Below are 24512 nucleotides of genomic sequence, written 5' to 3'. Positions count from 1 at the left end.
GAGGCTATTATAACAGCAAAGGGGGGGGACCAACTCCAATGAGATATTCGACGAGCAGGTGTCCACATACTTTCGGTCATGTAGTGGACCTGGTGGATGTGTGTTCTTTAACCTTTCGGGATGCACAAGCTATTCGCTACACCCGCAGTAAAATCAGATAAATATGTGTACATGATCAATAATTTGTTATTTGCCCCGTACTAGTCGGAACTAGGCATAGCCTCATGAAGTAGGCACGCTGAGGGTGTTGCAGCACCCCCTCAAAAATCAGAATAAAATATATAAACTCAGCAAAAAAGAAACTTCTCTTTTTCAGGACTCTATCTTTCAAAGATAATTAGTAAAAATCCAAATAACTTCACAGATCTTCATGGTAAAGGGGTTAAACACTGTTTCCCATGCTTGTTCAATAAACCATAAACAATTAATGAACATGCATCTGTGGAACGGTCATTAAGACACAAACAGCTTACAGATGGTAGGCAATTAAGGTCACAGTTATGAAAAGTTAGGACACTAAAGAGGCCTTTCTACTGACTCTGAAAAACACCAAACGAAAGATGCCCAGGATCCCTGCTCATCTGCGTGAACGTGCCTTAGGCATGCTGCAAGGAGGCATGAGGACTGCAGTTGTGGCCAGGGCAATAAATTGCAATATCGGTACTGTGAGATGCCTAAGACAGCGCTACAGGGAGACAGGACGGACAGCTGATCATTCTCACAGTGGCAGACCACGTGTAACAACACCAATACATCCGAACATCACACCTGCGGGGCAGGTACAGGATGGAAACAACAACTGCCCGAGTTACACTAGGAACGCACAATCCCTCCATCAGTGCTCAGACTGTCTGCAATAGGCTGAGAGAGGCTGGACTGAGGGCTTGTAGGCCTGTTGTAAGGCAGGTCCTCACCAGACATCACCGGCAACAACGTTGCCTATGGGCACGTGGTACCCGCCCTGCAGGCTCAATCTGACATGACCTTCCAGCATGACAATGCCACCAGCCATACTGCTCGTTCTGTGTGTGATTTCCTGCAAGACAGGAATGTCAGTGTTCTGCCATGGCCAGCGAAAGAGCCCGGATCTCAATCCCATTGAGCACGTCTGGGACCTGTTGGATCGGAGGGTGAGGGCTAGGGCCAATCCTCACAGAAATGTCTGGTAACTTGCAGGTGCCTTGGTGGAAGAGTGGGGTAACATCTCACGGCAAGAACGGGCAAATCTGGTGCCGTCCATGAGGAGGAGATGTACTGCAGTACTTCATGCAGCTGGTGGCCACACCAGATACTGACTGTTACTTTTGATTTTGACCCCCCTTTGTTCAGGGACACATTATTCCATTTCTGTTAGTCACATGTCTGTGGAACTTGTTCAGTTCATGTCTCAGTTGTTAATCTTGTTGTGTTCATACAAATATTTACACATGTTAAGTTTGCTGAAAATAAACACAGTTGACAGTGAGAAGACGTTTATTTTTTTGCTGAGTTTTTGCTGAATATATATTGTTGACCAATTCCAACACTCTCTCATTGACTTCCATACAAAAACTCCTCGCTTGTTGAGCGAAAGAAACAAAACAATGACACCTGCTGGAGAAGATTTTTGGCCCAGTGAACAACTGTGATGTGTGAGATTGTTGAGAAACAGCAGTTTTTCATCCATGTTTCTATGTCATCTATTAGTGGATTGCTAACCCGTTATGACATGTATGATGATGCAATCACTACTGTTGTGTTGGAGGTCCACTCACATTTGCAACAGAAAAGGTAATCCCTCCATGTTCCAGTCCATTTTCTTCTGTTTGGTGCCAAATGTACAAGGCCCAGATTGCAAAATAATGTCCGTTTACCTCCACCATTACCATGCCAACCTCATGCACCAGGGGCATGTTTTTGAAGAAAAAACAAAACAGCCCTAGATGATGCCCTTTAGTTGATCCGAAGACTGGATAGATGTTGAGCTCCCAAGTGTTGCAGTGGTCTAAGGCACTGCATCTCAGTGCTAGAGGTGTCACTACAGACCGTGGTTTGATTCCAGGCTGTATCACAACCGGCCGTGATTGGGAGTCCCATAGGTCGGTGCACAATTGCTTTATGAGTTTGCTGCTGTGGATTTAGATTAATAAACTAGCTTAGTATTTTTTTTAAATATATATGTTTTATTTAACCTTTATTTAACTACACAAGTCAGTTTAAGAACAAATTCTTATTTACAATGACGGCCCCTGCGGGGGCTGGGATAAAAAAAATAACACATCATGATAAGAGAGAAAACACTACATAAAGAGAGACCTAAGACAACAACATAGCATGGCAGCAACACATAACAATGTGTCAACAATATGGTAGCAACACAATATGGCAGCAGCACAACATGGTAGCAGCACAAAACATGGTACAAACATTATTGGGCACAGACAACAGCACAAAGGGCAAGAAGGTAGAGACAACAATACATTACGCAAAGCAGCCACAACTGTCAGTAAAGTGCCCATGAGTGAGTCTTTGAATGAAGAGATGGACATAAAACGGTCCAGTTTGAGTGTTGCAGCGAACTGAAAAGAGAAGCGACCCAGGGATGTGTGTGACTGGCAGAACGGGTGTTGAATGTGGAGGATGAGGGCTGCAGTAGATATCTCAGATAGGGGGGAGTGAGGTCTAAGACGGTTTTATAAATAAACATCAACCAGTGGGTCTTGCGAAGGGTATACAGAGATTACCAGTTTACAGATGAGTATATAGTGCAGGGATGTGTCATATAAGGAGCATTGGTGGCAAATCTGATGGCCGAATGGTAAAGCCACTCGAGAGCACCCTTACCTGCCGATCTATAAATTATGTCTCCGTAATCTAGCATGGGTAGGATGGTCATCTGAATCAGGGTAAGTTTGGCAGCTGGGGTGAAAGAGGAGTGGTTACGATAGAGGAAACCAAGTCTAGATTTAACTTTAGCCTGCAGCTTTGATATGTGCTGAGAGAAGGACAGTGCATCGTCTAGCCATACTCCCAAGTACTTGTATGAGGTGACTACCTCAAGCTCTCAACCCTCAGAGGTAGTAATAACACCTGTCGGAGGAGGGGCATTCTTCTTACAAAACCTGTTACTCAGGCCCAGAAGCCAGGATATGCATATAATTGGTACCATTGGAGAGAAAACACTTTGAACTTTGTGGAAATGTTAAAATAATGTATGAGACTATAACACAATTGATATGGTAGGAGAAAATCCAAAGAAAACCAACCTGAATTTTTTTTTTTGGAGAGCTCATGCTCTTCCAATGGAACTTATAAGGTCATATCCAAATCCAGCTCCCAGATTGCAATTCCTATGGCTTCCACTAGATGTCAACAGACTTTGTTCAAGGTTTCAGACTTGTTTCTTCCCAAACGAGGAAGAATTTTGAGTTTTAATACTGGAAGTCAGAGTTGGAAATCAGTCTGTGCGTGCGCCACGAAGAGGGCATGCACCTGCTAATTTTGCTTTTCTATTCAACATCTTTCCGTATGAAATATTATAGTTTACTTACATTTTAGGGTACTTGAGGTTTATATAGAAACGTATTTTGACTTGTTTAAACAAAGTTTAGCAGTAGCTTTTTGGATTCCTTTCTCTGCATGTTGAACGAGTGGATTGGTGAAAGTTGGTGGTTCCTTTTAACATGAGACTTCAATATTCCAAGGTAAGAGGTTTTAGGTTGTAGTTAATATAGTATTTACAGGACTATTTATCTCTATACCATTTGTATTTCATATACCTTTGACTATTGGATGTTCTTATAGGCACTTTAGTATTGTCAGTGTAACAGTACCTCTCTTCGCCCCTACCTGGGCTCGAACCAGGAACACATCGCACCCCGCTAACTAGCTAGATATTTCACATCGGTTACACCAGCCACTAGGCTGATAGGCTTGAAGTCATAAACAGCGCTGTGCTTGCGAAGAGCTGCTGGAAAAACGCACGAAAGTGCTGTTTGAATGAAAGCTTGCTTACGAGTCTGCTGCTGCCTACCATCGCTCAGTCAGTCTGCTCTATCAAATATCAAATCATAGACTTAATTATAACATAATAACACACAGAAGTACGAGCCTTTGGTCATTAATATGGTCGAATCCGCAAACTATCATTTCGAAAACAAAACGTTTATTCTTTCAGTGAAATACGGAACCGTTCTGTATTTTATCTAACGGGTGGCATCCATAAGTCCAAATAATCCTGTTACATTGTACAACCTTCAATGTTGTCATAATTACGTAAAATTCTGTCAAATTAGTTCGCAATGAGCCAGGCTGCCCAAACTGTTGCATATACCCTGACTCTGCGTGCAATGAACGCAAGAGAAGTGACACAATTTCACCTGGTCAATATTGCCTGCTAACCTGGATTTCTTTTAGCTAAATATGTAGGTTTAAAAATATATATTTCTGTGTATTGATTTTAAGAAAGGCATTGGTGTTTATGGTTAGGTACAGTCGTGCAACGATTGTGCTTTATTCGCAAATGCGCTTTTGTTAAATCATCCGCCAGCGTTGCATCGATTATATGCAACGCAGGACACGCTAGATAAACAAGTAATATCATTAACCATGTGTAGTTAACAAGTGATTATGATTGATTTATTGTTTTTTATAAGATAAGTTTAATGCTAGCTAGCAACTTACCTTGGCTTCTACTGCATTTGCGTAACCAGCAGGCTCCTCGTGGAGTACAATGAGAGGCAGGTGGTTAGAGCGTTGGACTAGTTAACCGTAAGGTTGCAAGATTGAATCCCAGAGCTGACAAGGTAAAAATCCGTCATTCTGCCCCTGAACAAGGCAGTTAACCCACTGTTCCTAGGCCGTCATTGAAAATAAGAATGTGTTCTTAACTGACTTGCCTGGTTAAATAAAGGTGCAAAAAAATAAATAATTAAAAATCGGCATCCAAAAATACAGATTTCCGATTGTTATGAAAACTTGAAATCTGCCCTAATTAATCGGCCATTCTGATTAATCGGTCGACCTCTAATATAAATGCATGTTATAGCTGGGACCCTTTGGATTGCAAATCAGAGGAAGATTTTCCAAAAGTAAGTGAATATTTAATCACCATTTATGATTTTATGAAGCCTGTGCTGGTTGAAAAATATTTTGATTTGGGGCGCCATCCTCAAACAATCGCATGGCATGCTTTCGCTGTAAAGCCTATTGTAAATCAGACAATGCAGTTCGATGAACAAGACTAAGCTTATGTATGTATGTACCTAAAGACTAAGCGGTATAAGACACTCGTATGTACCTAAATGTTTAATATCTATAATTTTTATGATTATTCTTTTGAATTGCACGCCCTCCAATTTAATCTAGCCCTAAGAAGATTTATTGAGGGTAGAGAAAGCTTGTTGGACACTAAGAAAGCTTTGTTGTAGAGCATTTAACACAAAATCCAGGGAGGGGCCAGCTGAGTATAAGACTGTATCATCTGCATATAAATGGATGAGAGAGATTTCTACTTCCTGAGCTATGTTGTTGATGTAAATTGAGAAGAGCATGCGGCCTAGGATCGAGCCTTGGGGTACTCCCTTGGTGGCAGGCAGTGGCTGAGACAGCAGATTTGCAGATCTGCACTCTTTGAGAGAGGTAGTTAGCAAACCAGCCCAAAGTCCCCTCAGAGATACCAATACTCCTTAGCTGGCCCACAAGAATGGAATGGTCTACCGTATCAAAAGCTTTGGCCAAGTAAATAAAAATAGCAGCACAATATTGCTTAGAATCAAGGGCAATGGTGACATCATTGAAGACCTTTAAGGTAGCAGTGACACATCCATAACCTGAATGGAAACCAGCTTGCATACGCGAGAGAATACTATCAACATCAAGAAAGCGAGTCAGAGCCTCCTGGGCGGCACAGTGGTCTAAGGTACTGCATCGCAGTGCTAGCTGTGCCACCAGAGATTCGGGTTTGAGCCCAGGATCTGTCACAATTTCATCAGGTAACATGAATACAAAGCCGGCGAGAGGTGGTTAGAATAGGATGGGAGGCTAAAAGTCTGTGTAACCAATAGAGTCAGAGTCCCGAGTGTGGGAACAAACAGTCTGTCCCACAGTTGGGTAAAGAAAGTTCGTAGTCAACAAAGTATGTAGGAGTCATGAGGAAAATAGCAAAATGCACAAGAAATAAATCAAATATAACGTTTGATTCTGGTGATGGAGATGAATGTTATAGGGATGTGAGGCAGAGGCAGCCTCTGTGTCCTCCTTGACAAGTCACTATACATGAACATTCTTGAAAGACGGGACAATCTCAACTTTATTAAACAGCATTTTAAATATATATTTTAATAGACCAAAGTATCAGCTATCACACCATGTAAAGGAACAACCTATTTTTTAAATATATTTTTTAAATAACATGTTTTCATAAAATGTCTACTCTGTCAGACACCATACATGGCATTCCACTTACAATTATTATCCAACAAGTGTTTAAAGGCCTTGGTTGTTTAATTCTAACATTTGATTATTCAAATATGTAATACAAATCTCCAAACTTCTTTTTGTTTTGTTTTATAGCACTATATAATGCTCCAGGGCTCATTTAGTTAGCATTTTGGCATGTTTTTCTACATTTAGGACATTAACATTTATGAGGCCAACATTATCCATTAGGTCTAGCACAGCAATTACTTCAATTGTTTAAGCATATGGTGCAGAACAGTGATTCAAATATTTGTGTCAGAATATTGACAACAAAAAATGTATCATAAGGGTGTTAGCCATCAGTGACAGAGTTAACAAGTCACTGACAGACTTGACAACTGATAATCAAAACAGACATATTTTTGCCTCTAAAAACAAAAGTTAAATACAAAACATTTTTAAAATCTGGAAAATGATTTGAAAATCCCCAAAAGAAACAACATTCCCGTCATATCTTTCAGCACTCTGTTGACTTTAGACAAAAATCAGATCAAGTTGATGGTTTACGGAGTTCACAAAATGTTTATTTTTGTACTTCATTCAAGTAGTATACACAGTAGCAATTTAGTTTCTCCTCAGTTACTTTATAACTCTAAAACCTAATTAAATGTGACATTTGAACCAAGATTACAATAGGATATTCATTTATCAGGCATATGGAGCTGACAGTTCATGGTTGTGACCATGGTGATTTCAATATTGTTTGTTTAAATCTATCAAAAGTAAACTTTACAGACCATTAATGGTCTTGTTGCACTACATGTAATGAGGACATGAATAAGGGGTGTCCTTATGGTATAGATGACCCTGCTTAGGAGTTGACCAAATTTCCGGACACATCTTTTAGAGAAATATTCTTTAAAGCCACATAGGGCTAGTGCAAGAAACTACATAAGATAATTTTTCATAAAATTATTGCCAGTTTTTTTGGTTGAGTTTGAAATTGGGATCCTTTGCTCCAGACCAGGGCATTTTAAGGCATAAAGCCTACATGGAAATTAATCATATTGAAAGTATTTAGAGAATTCCATAAACAAATATCTTCCTTATAAAACTCCCCTAAATGTGAATGTTAAGCTCAAATAACAAAAGGTTTCCCTGCTGGACAAGGATTGTCCTGACTTTCAAGAATCCCTAAGCTAATTTCCTGCTATTTTGCCATGAGGCTGAGGGAAAATATTGCAGTTTTAAAGCTAATTTCTTGTAATTCTTAATGTTTTTGAAATGGCATGTGACATGCTATCTGGGGGCCCAACGCCCCCTTTGCTGGGGTTGCATAATACGCCAATGGGTCACATGACTTACACAGCATGCTCTGCAACACCTAACATACACCATCCATCCACCTGTCAGTTGACCATCATGAGTAACTTAATCTTATTTCATGTAAATACATTTCACAGTACAGGGACCTCAGTGCATGTCTCCGTCATGGCTGGACTTGAAAAGGATGTGGCTGTTTGATATCTAGGTCTCCGATGACATTAATACAGCATCCAGAGACTCCATTGACCTCCTTTATAACCATGATACACCAGTCACTATATCCACCATGGATGGAAGAACATACAAGACCATCATAAATATGCGGTAGACCCTCTTTCTTCCCTATCTCCCTCTCTTACCCCCTCCCTATACACACCAAAGGGGTGGTAGCAGGACATGCGTTTGTGCCTCTCGTCCCTCTCTCCATACCTCTCCTATACTCCCTTACTCCAGATGGATATGTCAATACTGAATAATTCATGAAAATGTGTTTTATTTGATTCCATTTTTGTCCTTTAAAACAGGTCAGTTTGTGGTATTTCAGTATTCCCGTCATTCTCAGACTGATTTATGGGATACATGCTTCCTTCCCAACTCTGGGTCTTCAAAGTTTATGAAGCATCCAGCCGGGCTCTGTGTTTGTTTGTGTGTGTAGGAATGACCATGAGGTACCAAATGACCCTGGTGTTATGCCGCGTTCACCTGTGGTATACACATACCAGCCACAACCTTACAGAGCTAGTTTACTCTTTATAGATTTAGGCCGGGATTCAATCTGATCGCGGGTTATAAACATTGCGGCTTTAAAGACTATTTCCGATTAAGCCAACATAGGCAGCGTTAACAGTCAAGGCAATGTTCGGCGCACGCGGGAACGTTGCCTTTAAAAACAGCGATGCCTCTAATCCGTGACGTAATTAAGGCGTGAGGCCAGGATTCAGAGTTCACTGTGTATGTAAAACTTTAGTGCAGTCGTATGGCTCCAGAACATATGATAATAGCAGAAAGTTGAGAACCATGGACATAGCACACATGATTGGGCTATATTGGGCTTGACCATTCTCCACCAGAGGGAGCTCTTCATTCAGTGTAATGCCCAGAACGTTACCAACCTAGTAGTCAAGCACTCTGTTTTTTCTCAAACCACCTACTACACATTTACACCCTGAGAACATGCTTTTAGAAGCGACAACACTATCATAAATACAAAATGAGTATTTGACTTGAATACAGGGGAAAAACAGGAATTATTATTATTCCAGTTTGTTTTCCATTTATTTTGCAGAATAGGTTAGAGTCAATGTACTGATCCACAGTCAATGAGCGTGAATGGAATAGATTCTCTACTCGTCTACATACACACTGAACACCAGCGAAAACACAATATGGCAACCGCACTTTACCACAATGCATTAAGAGCAGGGCTGAGGTAAATTTGAATTGAAGTTAACTTAAATAACAAAAAAGTTTAGAAAAAAACGGCTTCTATTGTCAATGACTTCTCAATAAAATGAGGAATAAAAGCTATTTCAAACATTTTATATTTTCTTATTTTAAATTAAAATCACTTCCTGAATTGACTGCCTTCAATTGAAATTGACCCCAGCCCTGATTGAGACAGTTACTGCAAAGGTTATTTACTCTTCTTTTATATTTAAATATCAACAGACAAAATGTATGTACATTAACAGATTAACCATTCTATTTCCAGTGAGTTAATATGAGGAGGCTTGTCATGTACATTTTCACATGCGACACCTTGTTGTCTGTCGCCTATTGAAGTTTATTCACAATCGAGGGAACTGTATGTCCCATTTAAGATTAAATGTCAAAACATGTAGAGAGAGTTGCTCTGCAAACAAAACCAAACAACATAAAATGTAGGAATATTAAATGAAACATGTCTGTTCAGTACAGGAACTAGTATGTATATAAAACATGGGTAGTCTGCAACTACTGTGGTCCCAGCTAGTAATCAAGTTGTGTAATATGGTACAATCTAGTCCTGAGCACTATGAATCAGATTTAATACTATAGTAGGAATGTGAGAGAGAGAGAGAGAGAGAAAGAGTGTGTAAAAAGTAGCTGCATTGTCCTTACCTGTAATCCAGCAGTGCCATCCCCCTTACAATGGCACCTCATCACAGGACAAGTTGTGTTTAGTACAATGACAACTGTGTGTGTCGACCACATCTACCTCTGTGTGAGAGCCATTTGGTAGCCTGCTGTCCATGACAGATAAAAGGCACAGGACATCAGGAGCCATCACCCCATGAGCTTCATAAACCCCTCTGCTGTCTGTCAGAGATCAAACAGAAACCGGACCACTGCCTTTCACACACACTTCTGTCCCCCTTACCTCACCTCTCCTGCTGCCTGTCCTGCTGAGAGGACAGACACATTTCCTGCTCTACTGCAGCAAACAACAAAAAGTAGAGTGTGAAGGCCTGAGGGCTCAACCCAAAGATTAGTCACAGAGCGATGGAGGTTCACATCTTAAGTGTGATCTATGGAGCGAAGATAGTTATCCATTTTATAACTAAGCAATAAGGCCCGATGGGGTGTGGTATATGGCCGATATAACATGGCTAGGGGCTGTTCTTAAGCATGACGCAACACGGAGTGCCTGGATACAGCCCTCAGCTGTATTATATTGGCCATATACCACAAACCCAGTGGTACCTTATTGCTATTATAAACTGATTACCAATGTAATTAGAGCAGTAAAAATACATGTTTTGTCATACCGTGGTATACAGTCTGATATACCACGGCCGTCAGCCAATCAGCATTCAGGGCTCGAACCATCCTGTTTATAATGGCATCACACTGTAGACCATCGACATGAAGACAATGTGCTGTAAGTAACTGGTATGGTTTCAAGCTGATATGCGCACACACACACACACACACACACACACACACACACACACACACACACACACACACACACACACACACACACACACACACACACACACACACACACACACACACACACACACACACACACACACACACACACACACACGGTAGTGAGCCTGGGTTCTCCTAGGTGTGATCAATGGAGGTTTACATATACTCCCAGAAAACCATCATTACCACGTTACAGGCTGTCCCACATCAATCCCCTGTTGTTACCACGTTTCAGGCTGTCCCACATCAACCCCCCGTTGTTACCACGTTACAGGCTGTCCCACATCAACCCCCGTTGTTACCACGTTACAGGCTGTCCCACATCAACCCCCGTTGTTACCACGTTACAGGCTGTCCCACATCAACCCCCTGTTGTTACCACGTTACAGGCTGTCCCACATCAATCCCCTGTTGTTACCACGTTACAGGCTGTCCCACATCAACCCCCCGTTGTTACCACGTTACAGGCTGTCCCACATCAACCCCGTTGTTACCACGTTACAGGCTGTCCCACATCAACCCCCGTTGTTACCACGTTACAGGCTGTCCCACATCAATCCCCTGTTGTTACCACGTTACAGGCTGTCCCACATCAATCCCCCGTTGTTACCACGTTACAGGCTGTCCCACATCAACCCCCTGTTGTTACCACGTTACCGGCTGTCCCACATCAATCCCCTGTTCATATCATGTTACAGGCTGTCCCACATCAACCCCCCGTTGTTACCACGTTACAGGCTGTCCCACATCAACCCCCCGCTGTTACCACGTAACAGGCTGTCTTGAGATGGGGACAGTGGATCATCCCTACGTGAGGGCTCCTAGCATATTCCTGGGTTAGCACCATTTTGAATGAAGTTTTTCCTCCCACATTGGAAGTCCTAAAAAGTTTACATGTCTTTGACTACTAAGCAATTATGCGTTTAAAAAATTGTTCACCCTTTAACCATGCAAGAAGGTGGAATGTAAGCATAACGACTATATTCACATTAACGATAAGTGAAAGAAATCCTAAAGATCCACATTACTGTGTGTAGTCCCCTCTCTCAGTTGTTTTTAAATAACTTTCTGTACAATTCACACAGAGGAAAACCAAGTGAAACTTATGAACAGAACCTTCATTTTGTCAATAATCCTCTTAATGTTGTGAGCACTCATTACAATCATTGTTTTTTTTAAATGTCAGATGGTGTCAGAAGTCTAAACACAGTTTCCTCATGAGCATTTGCGGGCTTGGTCTAAAGAGCAGTGATATGACGTCACGTAACATTCCCGGAGTGAAGGGTGTGCAAGTTGTCATGGCAACCCCCAGACTGTCCAGCCAAAGCATTGGGCAGCGACACTTGATTCTTCTGTAGTGTTAGCGCAGGCACAAGCTTGATGATGAATGATGATGAACATGATGTTTCCAGGTTTCCATCCCAGATCAGTGCCTGTGTTGACCTTTGACCTTCAGTCCATGATGAAGTGTATGAATGTGACGGGGAAAGCCCCCCTCCTCATTGGTTCTCCTTCAATGTGGCCCAGCTGGGAGTGAACAGGAGAGATGAACAACATCACACACTGATAACAGGGGAAAAAACACACACTTTTGTTAGTAAACACTCACTAGTTTGCATATAGATTGAGAGATGCAGCATAACTACAGTGTTTTTAACTGCAGCATTTTCCAGCCAAGAGCCCAGTGTACTTTCAACACAGACATTCACCTCTGTGGACTTCTACAACCACCTTCTATACCAAACAAAAATACAAACAACATGTAAAGTGTTGGTCCTATGTTTGTTTCATGAGCTGAAATAAAATATTACAGAAATGTTCCATATATTCCATATGCACACCCGACAGACAGGTGTGATCATTACACAGGTGCACCTTGGGCTGGGGACAACAACAGGCCACTCTTAAATGTGCAGTTTTGTCACAAAACACAAATGTCTCAAGTTTTGAGGGACCGTGAAATTGGCATGCTGACTACAAAGAGTCTGTCCCATATAAAGAGTCCCATATACAAGTGACTAAATATAGTCATATTGCAGAGGTGGCTTTGGGAAAAACAAGTTGCAGCTGGCCTGTATTCAGACAACAGTTGCAGCTGGCCTGTATTCAGACAACAGTTACAGCTGGCCTGTATTCAGACAACAGTTGCAGCTGGCCTGTATTCAGACAACAGTTGCAGCTGGCCTGTATTCAGACAACAGTTGCAGCTGGCCTGTATTCAGACAACAGTTGCAGCTGGCCTGTATTCAGACAACAGTTGCAGCTGGCCTGTATTCAGACAACAGTTGCAGCTGGCCTGTATTCAGACAACACAGCTGGCCTGTATTCAGACAACTGCAGCTGGCCTGTATTCAGACAACAGTTGCAGCTGGCCTGTATTCAGACAACAGTTGCAGCTGCAGCTGGCCTGTATTCAGACAACAGTTGCAGCTGGCCTGTATTCAGACAACAGTTGCAGCTGGCCTGTATTCAGACAACAGTTGCAGCTGGCCTGTATTCAGACAACAGTTGCAGCTGGCCTGTATTCAGACAACAGTTGCAGCTGGCCTGTATTCAGACAACAGTTGCAGCTGGCCTGTATTCAGACAACAGTTACAGCTGGCCTGTATTCAGACAACAGTTGCAGCTGGCCTGTATTCAGACAACAGTTGCAGCTGGCCTGTATTCAGACAACAGTTGCAGCTGGCCTGTATTCAGACAACAGTTGCAGCTGGCCTGTATTCAGACAACAGTTGCAGCTGGCCTGTATTCAGACAACAGTTGCAGCTGGCCTGTATTCAGACAACAGTTACAGCTGGCCTGTATTCAGACAACAGTTGCAGCTGGCCTGTATTCAGACAACAGTTACAGCTGGCCTGTATTCAGACAACAGTTGCAGCTGGCCTGTATTCAGACAACAGTTGCAGCTGGCCTGTATTCAGACAACAGTTGCAGCTGGCCTGTATTCAGACAACAGTTGCAGCTGGCCTGTATTCAGACAACAGTTGCAGCTGGCCTGTATTCAGGAAGGTAGATGAGAGAAATATGACATTTGAAATGTCTTTATTCCTTTGGAACTTCTGTGAGTGTAATGTTTACTGTTAATTTGTATTGTTTATTTCACTTTTGTTTATTATTTACTTCACTTACTTTGGCCATGCCAATAAAGCCCTTACTTTGGCCATGCCATTAAAGCCCTTGAATAGAGAGAGACAGAGATTTGGCCAGAATGAGGTCATGGCTTTCTACTGCTGACGCTACCATGGTTTCTGACACATGCTCAATGGACGCTCTTGGAATTTGGAAAGGTCCCGATTTGGACCATAACTGGGCCGGACGACTCTTACTGCGTGTGAATGATGACAGAAACACACACCCACTCTCACCCTCTCCAGTTTCTAAATCCCTACACACAAATTCATATGCAGTAGCCATGCCGACCCAGTTACTACACACACAAACACTTTCAGAAAGTGAGCGTGTCCAGGAGCCTGATCTAGAGGTGATTCACTCACTCACTTACACACAGAGAGAGAGAGAGAGAGAGAGAGAGAGAGAGAGAGAGAGAGAGAGAGAGAGAGAGAGAGAGAGAACGTAAAACACCAAATAATGCATGCAGAGCAGAATTAGGCCGATACCCACTAATTATCAAAATCCAGAAAAGAGCCATTAAATTCTACAACCACCTAAAAGGAAGCGATTCACAAACCTTCCATAACAAAGCCATCACCTACAGAGAGATGAACCTGGAGAAGAGTCCCCTAAGCAAGCTGGTCCTGGGGCTCTGTTCACAAACACAAACACACCCTACAGAGCCCCAGGACAACAGCACAATTAGACCCAACCAAATCATGAGAAAAACAAAGATAACTACTTAACACATTGGAAAGAATTAACAAAAAACAGAGCAAACTAGAATGCTATTTGGCCCTACACAGAGAGTACACAGCGGCAGAATACCTGACCACTGTGACTGACCCAAAATTAAGGAAAGCTTTGACTATGTACAGACTCAGTGAGCATAGCCTTGCTATTGAGAAAGGCCGCCGTAGGCAGACATGGCTCTCAAGAGAAGACAGGCTATGTGCTCACTGCCCACAAAATGAGGTGGAAACTGAGCTGCACTTCCTAACCTCCTGCCCAATGTATGACCATGTTAGAGAGACATATTTCCCCCAGATCACACAGATCCACAAAGAATTCGAAAACATATCCAATTTTGAAAAACTCCCATATCTACTGGGTGAAATTCCACAGTGTGCCATCACAGCAGCAAGATTTGTGACCTGTTGCCACGAGAAAATGGCAACCAGTGAAGAACAAACACCATTGTAAATACAACCCATATTTATGCTTATTTATTTTATCTTGTGTCCTTTAATTATTTGTACATTGTGTGTATATATATATATATATATATATATATATATATATATATATATATATATATATATATATATATATATATATATATAATATGACATTTGTAATGTCTTTACTGTTTTGAAACTGTTGTATGTGTAATGTTTACTGTTAATTTTTGTTGTTTTTCACTTTATATATTCACTTTGTATGTTGTCTACCTCACTTGCTTTGGCAATGTTAACACATGTTTCCCATGCCAATAAAGCCCTTGAATTGAATTGAATTGAATTGAATTGACATACTCACCCACCACTCCTGGTCCTCCTCCCCATCCACCACAATCACCTCCCCCTCAGAGAAGGTCAGCTCGTCTGGGTTGTCTGCCAGACAGTTATAGATGGCCTTTACTCGCTTGGGCCTCTGCTTCTGAAAAACACAGGTTCAATATGAAGAGACAGACAGGCATAGAAATATCATTACTAGAACGAACATTCCCATTCAAGTCAACCTTCTGTGACAGGTGGGCTGGTGGCCACATTGAATGGAACCATGATGTCAATTTACTGTGGTCTGAGGGGCTTTTCCCATTCTAGCCATTCTAATTAAATGCAGACAGGCAAGTACACAGCGTGTTCTGCAGACAGATGCTGTCTTTCAACAGGAGGATCTCCTGTATCTGTCATTTCTTTGGTATGTTTGACACCCTTTTCCACAGTGACTGCTGGAGGGTTGAATAGCGAACCACTGACACAGGACATAGTAAGCATCTGACTGGGTAAGGAGGGTAGCCATTGACCACAGAGGTATCTGGAACAAGTACACACTTCAAAGTTCCCTCCCTCTTAGTAGTGGTGTGCATATGAAGGAAACCACAGAGAAAACACAGTTAAAGACGATAATATTCAAATGCACAGAGCGACAGAGACAATCAGTCCAACTGAAACATAAGATCAGATACAGAAGTGAAAATCACTGTCCAATCAACAACAGGACAAACAACCATAAGGTCAACGGTAGGTAGGAGGAAGGAACTCACCGGATAGGTCTTCCTAGGCATGGGGGCCGGAGGCAGTGATTGACCTATCGAGTTCTGGGGGCATCCCGGCACTTCCTTAGCTGAAGGAGGAAGAGGAAATTACATCGTTGTGAAAACAAAAACTGTTCCACACAACCATACAGGCTGGAACTAACCCACAGTTGTGTTGTGATAAGGTAGGGGTGGTATACAGAAGATAGCCCTATTTGGTAAAAGACTAATCCATAGTGTTAGGTTGTAAATATCAGAGTAAGAAATTGACAGACACTATGAAAACTCCAACCAAGTTTATTCACCCAAGCGATCGAACAGCTGAACAGACAGACATATTTCCACGAGTGGTAGTATATGTACCCGAATTTGGGTGACGACATTCTATACTCTAAACATTACATATCTATTGCTAGGCAGAAAACTCTGTGACGCGGGCATTAAACTGTTGCTTCTCCCTTAAGAGAATGCGAAGAATGTGCAAAGCTGTCATTAAGGCAAATGGTGGCTATTTGAAGAATCTCAAATATAAAATATATTTTCATTTGTTTAACACTTTTTTGGTTATTGCATGATTCCATATGTGTTATTTCATAGTTTTGATGTCTTCACTACTATTCTACAATGTATAAAATACTAAAAATAAAGAAAAACCATTGACTGAGTAGGTGTGTCCACACTTTTGACTGGTAAATTATTTATTTTTAAAACACCCACCTGGTCTTTCGATGGACCCCGTCCGAGTCGGTCCTTTGCTGAAGCTTTTGGCATTGCTGAAAACCACAAACAGTAGTTAGCTGCTGCTTATCATGTGTTTAAATTAACACATTTACCCCACAGTGCATTTCCACATGACAGAGCATTTCCCCATGACAGCGCATTTCCCTTTGACAGTCACAACTCAGACCTATGGGAGACTGAGTAGAACCATGTCGATGAGGAGCTCAACTTGGAAGTTAATGTAGTGGTAAATCAGAAACCCTATTGGTGTTTTTCTCCAACAGTAAAATGTCTTTGTGTTCATCGAAGCAAAACATGCTGCCTCAGGCAGTGTGTGTGTGTGTATATGCTCACCCAGATGAAGACTTGGGTGGTGGGGCTCTGCTGTGGCCATGTCCGGTCCCTGGTTTAGACTGCTGGTTCATAGCCTCCATCACACTCACTGTCTTGGCCACGGGGGGAGGAGCAAGACCTAGGGAGACAGAGAGAGGTTACCCATCTCTTTCTCTTATTGAAACAGGGCGTATTTCTGTCCTCAGTGTCCGCTGCTACTTTTGCTTTAGCAACATTAGTCTTTGGCTGCATATTAAACCAATTGGATTACAACTGAATTGATACAAGTTAAATTTACAGAAATATCCAAACCATGTTTAAGATTTACAAGCAGATTTCAGGACTGAGACTGGACCATTCAGGAACACAAGGAAAGACATTCTGGTGTGTCTTTGGCATAAAACTATCCCAGGGCTTTCAGAAGCCTAGGGCGGATTTCTCCTCTTACTTTTTACCCGGGCTTAGCTCCTTTCATATCTATTTTGATCCTGATAAACTCCCCAGTCCCTGCTGCTGATAAGCATACCGATTAACATGATGCTGCCACCACAATACTTGAACTTTTGGGGTATTTGGACATGAAATGCAAAAATTATAATAAAAGTACTATTGGATTTGTGCCACAAATGCAAACAAGTTCTCATTTGAAACAGCGGCCAGGTAAACAAAACTAAAGCATGGATTTCTGTCATTCCTTGTCTATAGACTGCTTACAGGGTAGGAAAACCTATAAACCATTTTGAAATTCCCTTTCCCTATGATGTGTTCAGACAATGAGACCTAGGAGGTGAGGGGTGCCTACCAGTGGTTGAGGTGACCCGCATGGGGGGTACCGGGAGGTGCATGTTGGGGGGGTCTGAGGAGGACCTCTGTCGGCCCCCCAGGTCTATCGAGCCAGGCTTCCACCCAGAGGACCTTGATGACTGGACCATCCCACACAGACCTGGCATCTGGACTGGAGGAGGGAGGAGAGAGGAGGGGGAAAGCTGGTTCCTGAAGACGTGCATTGCTTGCTCTTCAGGGTTTTAGGCTGGGAATACACTCAGTGGCCAGTTTATTAGGCAAACCACCCCATTCCCGAAAATGGTTTGCTCCTACAGACAGTGAGTCATGTGACCATGACTAGCTATATAAAAGCAGGCAGACATGCATCGAGGCATTCAGTTACTGTTCAATTGAATATTAGAGTGGTCAAAATGAGTGACCTAAGCAACCTTGAGTGTGGTATGATGGTCGGTGCTAGGCGTGTCAGTTCCAGTATCTCAGAAACGTCCAGCCTGCTGGGCTTTTCAAGTACAACAGTGTTTAGGGTTTCCAGAAAATGGTGCAACAAACAAAAACAGTCGGGCCACAAACAGGCAGATTTCAGCGGCGTACTACAGTGGTGTTCAGAGCGCACAACTAGTCGTTTCTTGTGGGCTATTGCAGCAGATTACCACACCGGGTTCCACTCCCATCACCTAAAGTGTCTCCAGTAGACAATTTAGGAGTGGAAAAACATCACCTGGCCCGACGAATCCCGTTTCCTGTTGCGTCATGCTGATGCCAGAGTCAGGATTTGGTGTAAGCAGCTTGAGTCCATGTACCCATCCTGCCTGGTGTCAACAGTACAGGCTGGTGGCAGTGGTGTAATGGTGTGGGGAATGTTATACTGGCATACGTTAGGGTCCTTTGACATAAATTGAGCAACGTATTCATGTCCCAAAGAATTCAGGCTGTTCTGGAGGCAAAGGGTGCTCTGACCCAGTACTAGAATGGTGTACCTATCTAGTGTGGTTACGGGCCTAAGTAAGTAAGTAAAAACGACATGTGCTTTGAATGTAAAGTCAGTAAGTTGAATCGAAACAAATTGTTTAGCAAGGTGGAATGTTTTCTACCGTTTTCAATGAGCATGAACCAGATTGAGTTCAAATTGCTTTCCAGTGATAGGATGGGCTATTTTCAGTATGCCTCTCATCATGGGCTATGAAGTGCACTTTGAGAACTTTCACGAAAAGTAGCTCACTAGCTCACCCAGCAGCCGCCAATGTGATGGTCCCTGCTCCCTACCCAGAACGCTCTCTGCCCTTCAAATAGGTCAGAGCGCTACACGAATCACACAAGTCCCCATGGAACAATGCATTAATTAGAGAAGGCATCTACAGTAGATGACAGATATGTGGCCAAATGAGGTTTCCCTGTATTTGAACTGAACCCATTGGGCATGTATTATAAATATCATTCTCCAAAAATGGCAAGGATGAGAGGTGAATGTGGGTTGAAAAGGGCTTGACGGGTCATTTGATATGGATCACGTTTATGAACTTCAAATCAGGAACACTTTTGAACATTTTTAATATAAATTCGTGCTCAAATAGCATGTAGACCGGGTTCACTGAACAAACTAAACTGGTTCATAGTATTCTGAAATGTTTGCCAAAGAAATACAGCTCTATATGGAAAAACATCTACTGTATGCTAATCTTGGTTAACCATTTTTTTTTAACATAGTCTATCCACAAATGAATAACTGTATGCCACATCCACCATGCTATAACATTTTAAAAAGGAAAAATAAAGTACCTATGTTTCGTGGAGGGAGAGGGGGTGCAGAGGTGGTGGCGGGCCCCCCTGGCGCAGGAGGGCTGGCGTTGAGGATGGCACCATAGGTCTCGTTGGTGACTAGGTTGGGCATGTACCCACCACGCTGCTTGTCCCGTGCCAGGGAAGCCGGGCTGGGCTGGAGGTGGGAGTTGGAGCCAGGGGTGTAGCAGCTGGCAGGGCGCTCCTCTCTCCGATGGGGGCTGGGCTGAATGGCAAATGAGAGGTCAGGGGTCAAACATTATAGAAAGGTCATCATGGTGTGTGTGTTATGTATGTGTATATACTGTATTACTATTATGTGTGTGTGTGGTGAGTTCATGTTGTGTAACTGTGTGTATAATCTGAAGAGGGTCCTCACCCTCACCTTGTCATCCAGGTCCTCATCACTCTCGTCCATGTCTTCATGGTGCAGACGCCATTCATACTCTACGTGCACATGGGCGTTGAACTTCCCCGCCAGTGCCATGTTCAGCTACACACACACACACACACACACACACACACACACACACACACACACACACACACACACACACACACACACACACACACACACACACACACACACACACACACACACACACACACACACACACAGAGAGAGAGAGATTAATGGCTCATACAAAGCTAAAAGATAGGAGTCAGCGACTATCTTGCTAAAGAAATCACATAAACGCACACACAGCAGTCACACAGCAGTCACACAGCAGTCACACAGCAGTCACACAGCAGTCACACAGCACTCACCAGCTCCTCACACTGCAGGTGCTTCAGTCTCTTAGCGATGTCCAGCGGCGTCTCCCCAGACTCACTAGCTAGAGGAAGACATCATTTTGGTCTATTAATTGATCATCCATTGATTTATACAGTACACAGTGTCTTCAAAAAGTACTCGAACATCCTGACTTTTTGAGGTTTTGTGTCACTGGCCTACACCCAATACGCCAAAGTGGAATTATGTTTTTTCGTTGTTGTTTTTTTAATACAAATTAATAAAAAATAAAAAGCTAAAAATGTCTTGAGTCAAACATTGTTATGGCCTAAATAAGTTCAGGAGTAAAAATATGCTTAACAAGTCACATAATAAGTTACATGGACTATGTACAATAATAGCGTTTATCATGATTTTTGAATTATTACCTCATCTCTGTACCCCACACATACAATCTGGAAGGTCCCTTTAAAACAGTTACTGAGTTTAATGGCTGTGATAGGAGAAAATTGAGGATGAATCAACAACATTGTAGTTGCTCCACAATACTAACCTAAATGACAGAGTGAAGAGAAGGAAGCCTGTACAGAATAAACATATTCCAAAACATGCCTCTTTGCAATGAGGCACTAAAGTAAATCTGCACAAAATGTGGCAAAGAAATAAACTTTGTCTTGAATACGAAGCGTTACGTTTGGGGAAAATACAGCACAACACATCACTGAGTACCACTTCATATTTTCTAGCGTGGTGGTGGCTGCATCATGTTATGGTGTCTACTGTAAAGATGCATCAGGCTGCAAATGACCATCTCTTGTCAAAAATGTACAAGTAAATAGTTGAGCCATTAATCGCTGTGTGTTTGTCATTTTAAGGCCAACAACAACAAAACACGTACATTTCAACACTGCAGGGGACTCTTTGCTTGTCTCCTTCACAATCTTCTTAATTTTGCACGCCCAATTTTTCAGTTTTTGATTTGTTAAAGTTTGAAATATCCAATAAATGTCGTTCCACTTCATGATTGTGTCCCACTTGTTGTTGATTCTTCACAAACAAATACAGCTTTATATCTTTATGTTTGAAGCCTGAAATGTTGAAAAAGGTCGCAAAGTTCAAGGGGGCCGAATACTTTCGCAAGGCACTGTAGTATGATATCCGGGCATTTAAAGCATACTCAATTTTCTAAATGTCACTTACTATTTTATTTCGCATACTCAAACTACCTACTATTTAGGATGCTAGTATGGGTATTCAGACACAGCCCTTGTGTCCTCTTCACACTGCCCTGGAAATCAACACCTCATAGCCGAGCACTGACAAGCAACCCGCGACACAGTTAGCACCACTAGGCCACGACAGCATGAATTATGAAGTTATCTACACCCAATTCACCAACCTGTCAACGCAATGCTAGCATACATTTAGGCTGCCAGGAGGTGCCTACTGCAGCTAAGCAGAGCCAAGCCACGTTTTTGTCAACAGCCATGTGTGTCACAACACAATCTCCCCTCCCTGTCTCCCTAAACTAGAGAGCAAGATAGGCTGTGATACTTGGTGGACTGAAACAACGCGATTCCATGGCACATGTTATGGGTATGCTTGTCATCGACAAGGACTATGGAGTTTTTTGGGATAAAAAGAAACGGAATAGAGCTAAGCACAGGCAAAATCCTAAAGGACAACCTGTTTTAAATCGGCTTTCCAACAGACACTTGGAGAAAAATGTACCTTTCAGCAGGACATTGACCTAAAACACAAGGCCAAATATACACTACAGTTGCTTACCAAGATGACATTGAGTGTTCTTGAGTGGCCTTGTTACAGTTTTGACTTGAAAATCTATAGGAGGACTTGAAAATGGTTGTCTAGCAATGATCAACAACCAATTTGACAGAGCTTGAAGAATATAAAAAACAATAATGTACAAATATTGTACAATCCAGATGTGCAAAGCTCTTAGAGACTTATACAGAAAGACTCGCAGCTGTAATCACTACCAAAGGTGATTCTAACATGTATTGACTCAGGGGCGTGACTACTTATGTAACTGAGATATTTATGTTACTTAAACTGCATAGTATGAACTCATGTTCACATACGATTTATGACGTAATGTTTAGTAAAAAGGTATGTAGTATGCCACGACTGTAGCGTACTACTTTACTACGGCTTCGCATTGAGAACTGTGTAGCTAGGTGAAATATGAAGTTGTCGCTCAACAGCAGCAAGTTTATCGGCTATCCAGCTAACTTCAAGTCCTACTAAAGCACGTAGCTAACGTAAGCTACAGTATTTAGCTAAAGAAAAGTCACGGCAGGGTGCAAATAATTATCGGTTTTCAAAAATGTAAGATGAAATAGTTCTGGTCATTTTGGGGACAAAAACAACAACATACATTTGAACACTCCAGGGGACTCTTTGCTTGTCTCCTTTGCTATCTTCTAGGAATTGTTTGATTACTTTCAGAGAACTGTCAAATATCGAAGATGTCCTTTTATCCGGTTGAATGCATTGCGGGTGTGAAATTCCTGAAAAATGTACACTTCATTCATACTACATGAGAAGTCGGATGTAGTATGATATCCGGGCATTTAAAGCACTCAATTTTCAAAATGTCACTTACTATTTTATTTCGCATACTCAAACTACCTACTATTTAGGATGCTAGTATGGGTATTCAGACACAGCCCATGTGTCCTCTTCACACTGCCCTGGAAATCAACACCTCATAGCAGAGCACTGACAAGCAACCCGCGACACAGTTAGCACCACTACGCCACGACAGCATGAATTATGAAGTTATCTACACCCAATTCACCAACCTGTCAACGCAATGCTAGCATACATTTAGGCTGCCAGGAGGTGCCTACTGCAGCTAAGCAGAGCCAAGCCACGTTTTTGTCAACAGCCATGTGTGTCACAACACAATCTCCCCTCCCTGTCTCCCTAAACTAGAGAGCAAGATAGGCTGTGATACTTGGTGGACTGAAACAACGTGATTCCTTGGCACATAAACACATTCCGGTCAACAGACCATGGCCCCCCTGTTCCTTAGTTAACTGTGTTGCTGGAGACTGATAATTAGCAGGATTCCCACACTAAACAGTCTCTGTCTCTCGGTTTCTTTTCTATCTGTGTTATCATGGGTCAGTTTGTTTGGAGTCAGAGAGATTGGTCTGTTGTGAGAAAGTGGTGTGTCCGGGTCTTTTGGCAAATCAGGGCCCCCTGGGAACGATTCCCAAAAAACGTGACTAAGAAATACATCCGTGTGGAGGAAACTTGGTGTTTGTATGCATGTGTCTTCATCATTTGTTTTCTTCAAAGTTATCATTTCTGTAGCTATGAATTTCATCATAAATCAGTTTATTGGTAGACACTCGACAACAATAAACAATGTCTTCACTAACAGTTTGTGCCAAAGCTGTTTCCAAACCAGTCTTTCCCCAAAAGAGGAGTGATGTGATGGTCTCTTACCTATGTCAATGGAGGCCTTGCCGCGCAGGAGCAGTTTGAGGCACTCCATGTTGTCAGTCAGGCAGCAGTAGTGTAAGGCCGTACTGCCTTTGGCTGTCTGTTTGTCCAGGTTCACACTATGGGGAGAGGAGACGGAGGAGGCAACCAGTGAGAGGTGGAGGAGTAACCATTAGAAAGGGCTTAATTCATTGTTTTAGTTTTGTGTCAACTGTCTATGGTGACACCATTTACCAGACTGTAACAGCCACTTCTCTTAAACCTTTTTGATGACGTCTACCATAGCGCCCTTCGCTTTATCATAGGTGACAGTTTAAATACTGACCACTGCATCCTGTATCAAAAGTTTGGCTGGTCCTCATTAAAAGTACCGTAGATCACTTCACTATTCCATTTTTGTTTACAAAGCTCTACTATACAAGCTTTCGACTTACCTAACTTTGTTGTTAAAGTATAAACACCTGAGTTACTAAACCTGTTTCACAGGGTTGGTTAACTCAAGACTCCTCAGTTCTCCACTGAACTAGATAAATCCGGCTCCACAATTATGTAATCATTACATTTGGATTTCCTGGAGCCACTAGGGCAGTTTAACACCCTGATGATAAAGGAGTTAATGAATTGTTTATGGTGGCTGTGATGTTTGTTATTTTCTAATGTTATGTACTTATATTGTAT

At 42.2% G+C, this 24512-nt stretch overlaps 1 protein-coding gene across 1 annotated transcript in view; it reads right to left on the bottom strand.

Annotated features, from left to right (window-relative positions):
• Positions 1 to 8948: 8948 nt before the first annotated feature.
• The window catches only part of LOC127913592 (arf-GAP with SH3 domain, ANK repeat and PH domain-containing protein 2-like), a 107956-nt gene continuing 92392 nt past the window's right edge, over positions 8949 to 24512 (bottom strand). The window contains 10 exon segments of the mRNA XM_052485926.1: positions 8949 to 12168; positions 15292 to 15411; positions 16022 to 16101; positions 16730 to 16785; positions 17087 to 17204; positions 17868 to 18020; positions 19628 to 19853; positions 20007 to 20120; positions 20396 to 20463; positions 23838 to 23953. Coding sequence (XP_052341886.1) covers positions 12094 to 12168; positions 15292 to 15411; positions 16022 to 16101; positions 16730 to 16785; positions 17087 to 17204; positions 17868 to 18020; positions 19628 to 19853; positions 20007 to 20120; positions 20396 to 20463; positions 23838 to 23953 — 1126 coding nt within the window. The 3' untranslated portion in view covers positions 8949 to 12093.

Source organism: Oncorhynchus keta, chromosome 29 (assembly GCF_023373465.1).
Source record: "Oncorhynchus keta strain PuntledgeMale-10-30-2019 chromosome 29, Oket_V2, whole genome shotgun sequence".
In the NCBI taxonomy this organism is placed as follows: domain Eukaryota; kingdom Metazoa; phylum Chordata; class Actinopteri; order Salmoniformes; family Salmonidae; genus Oncorhynchus; species Oncorhynchus keta.
This window is presented reverse-complemented; position numbering and strand designations above follow the sequence as displayed.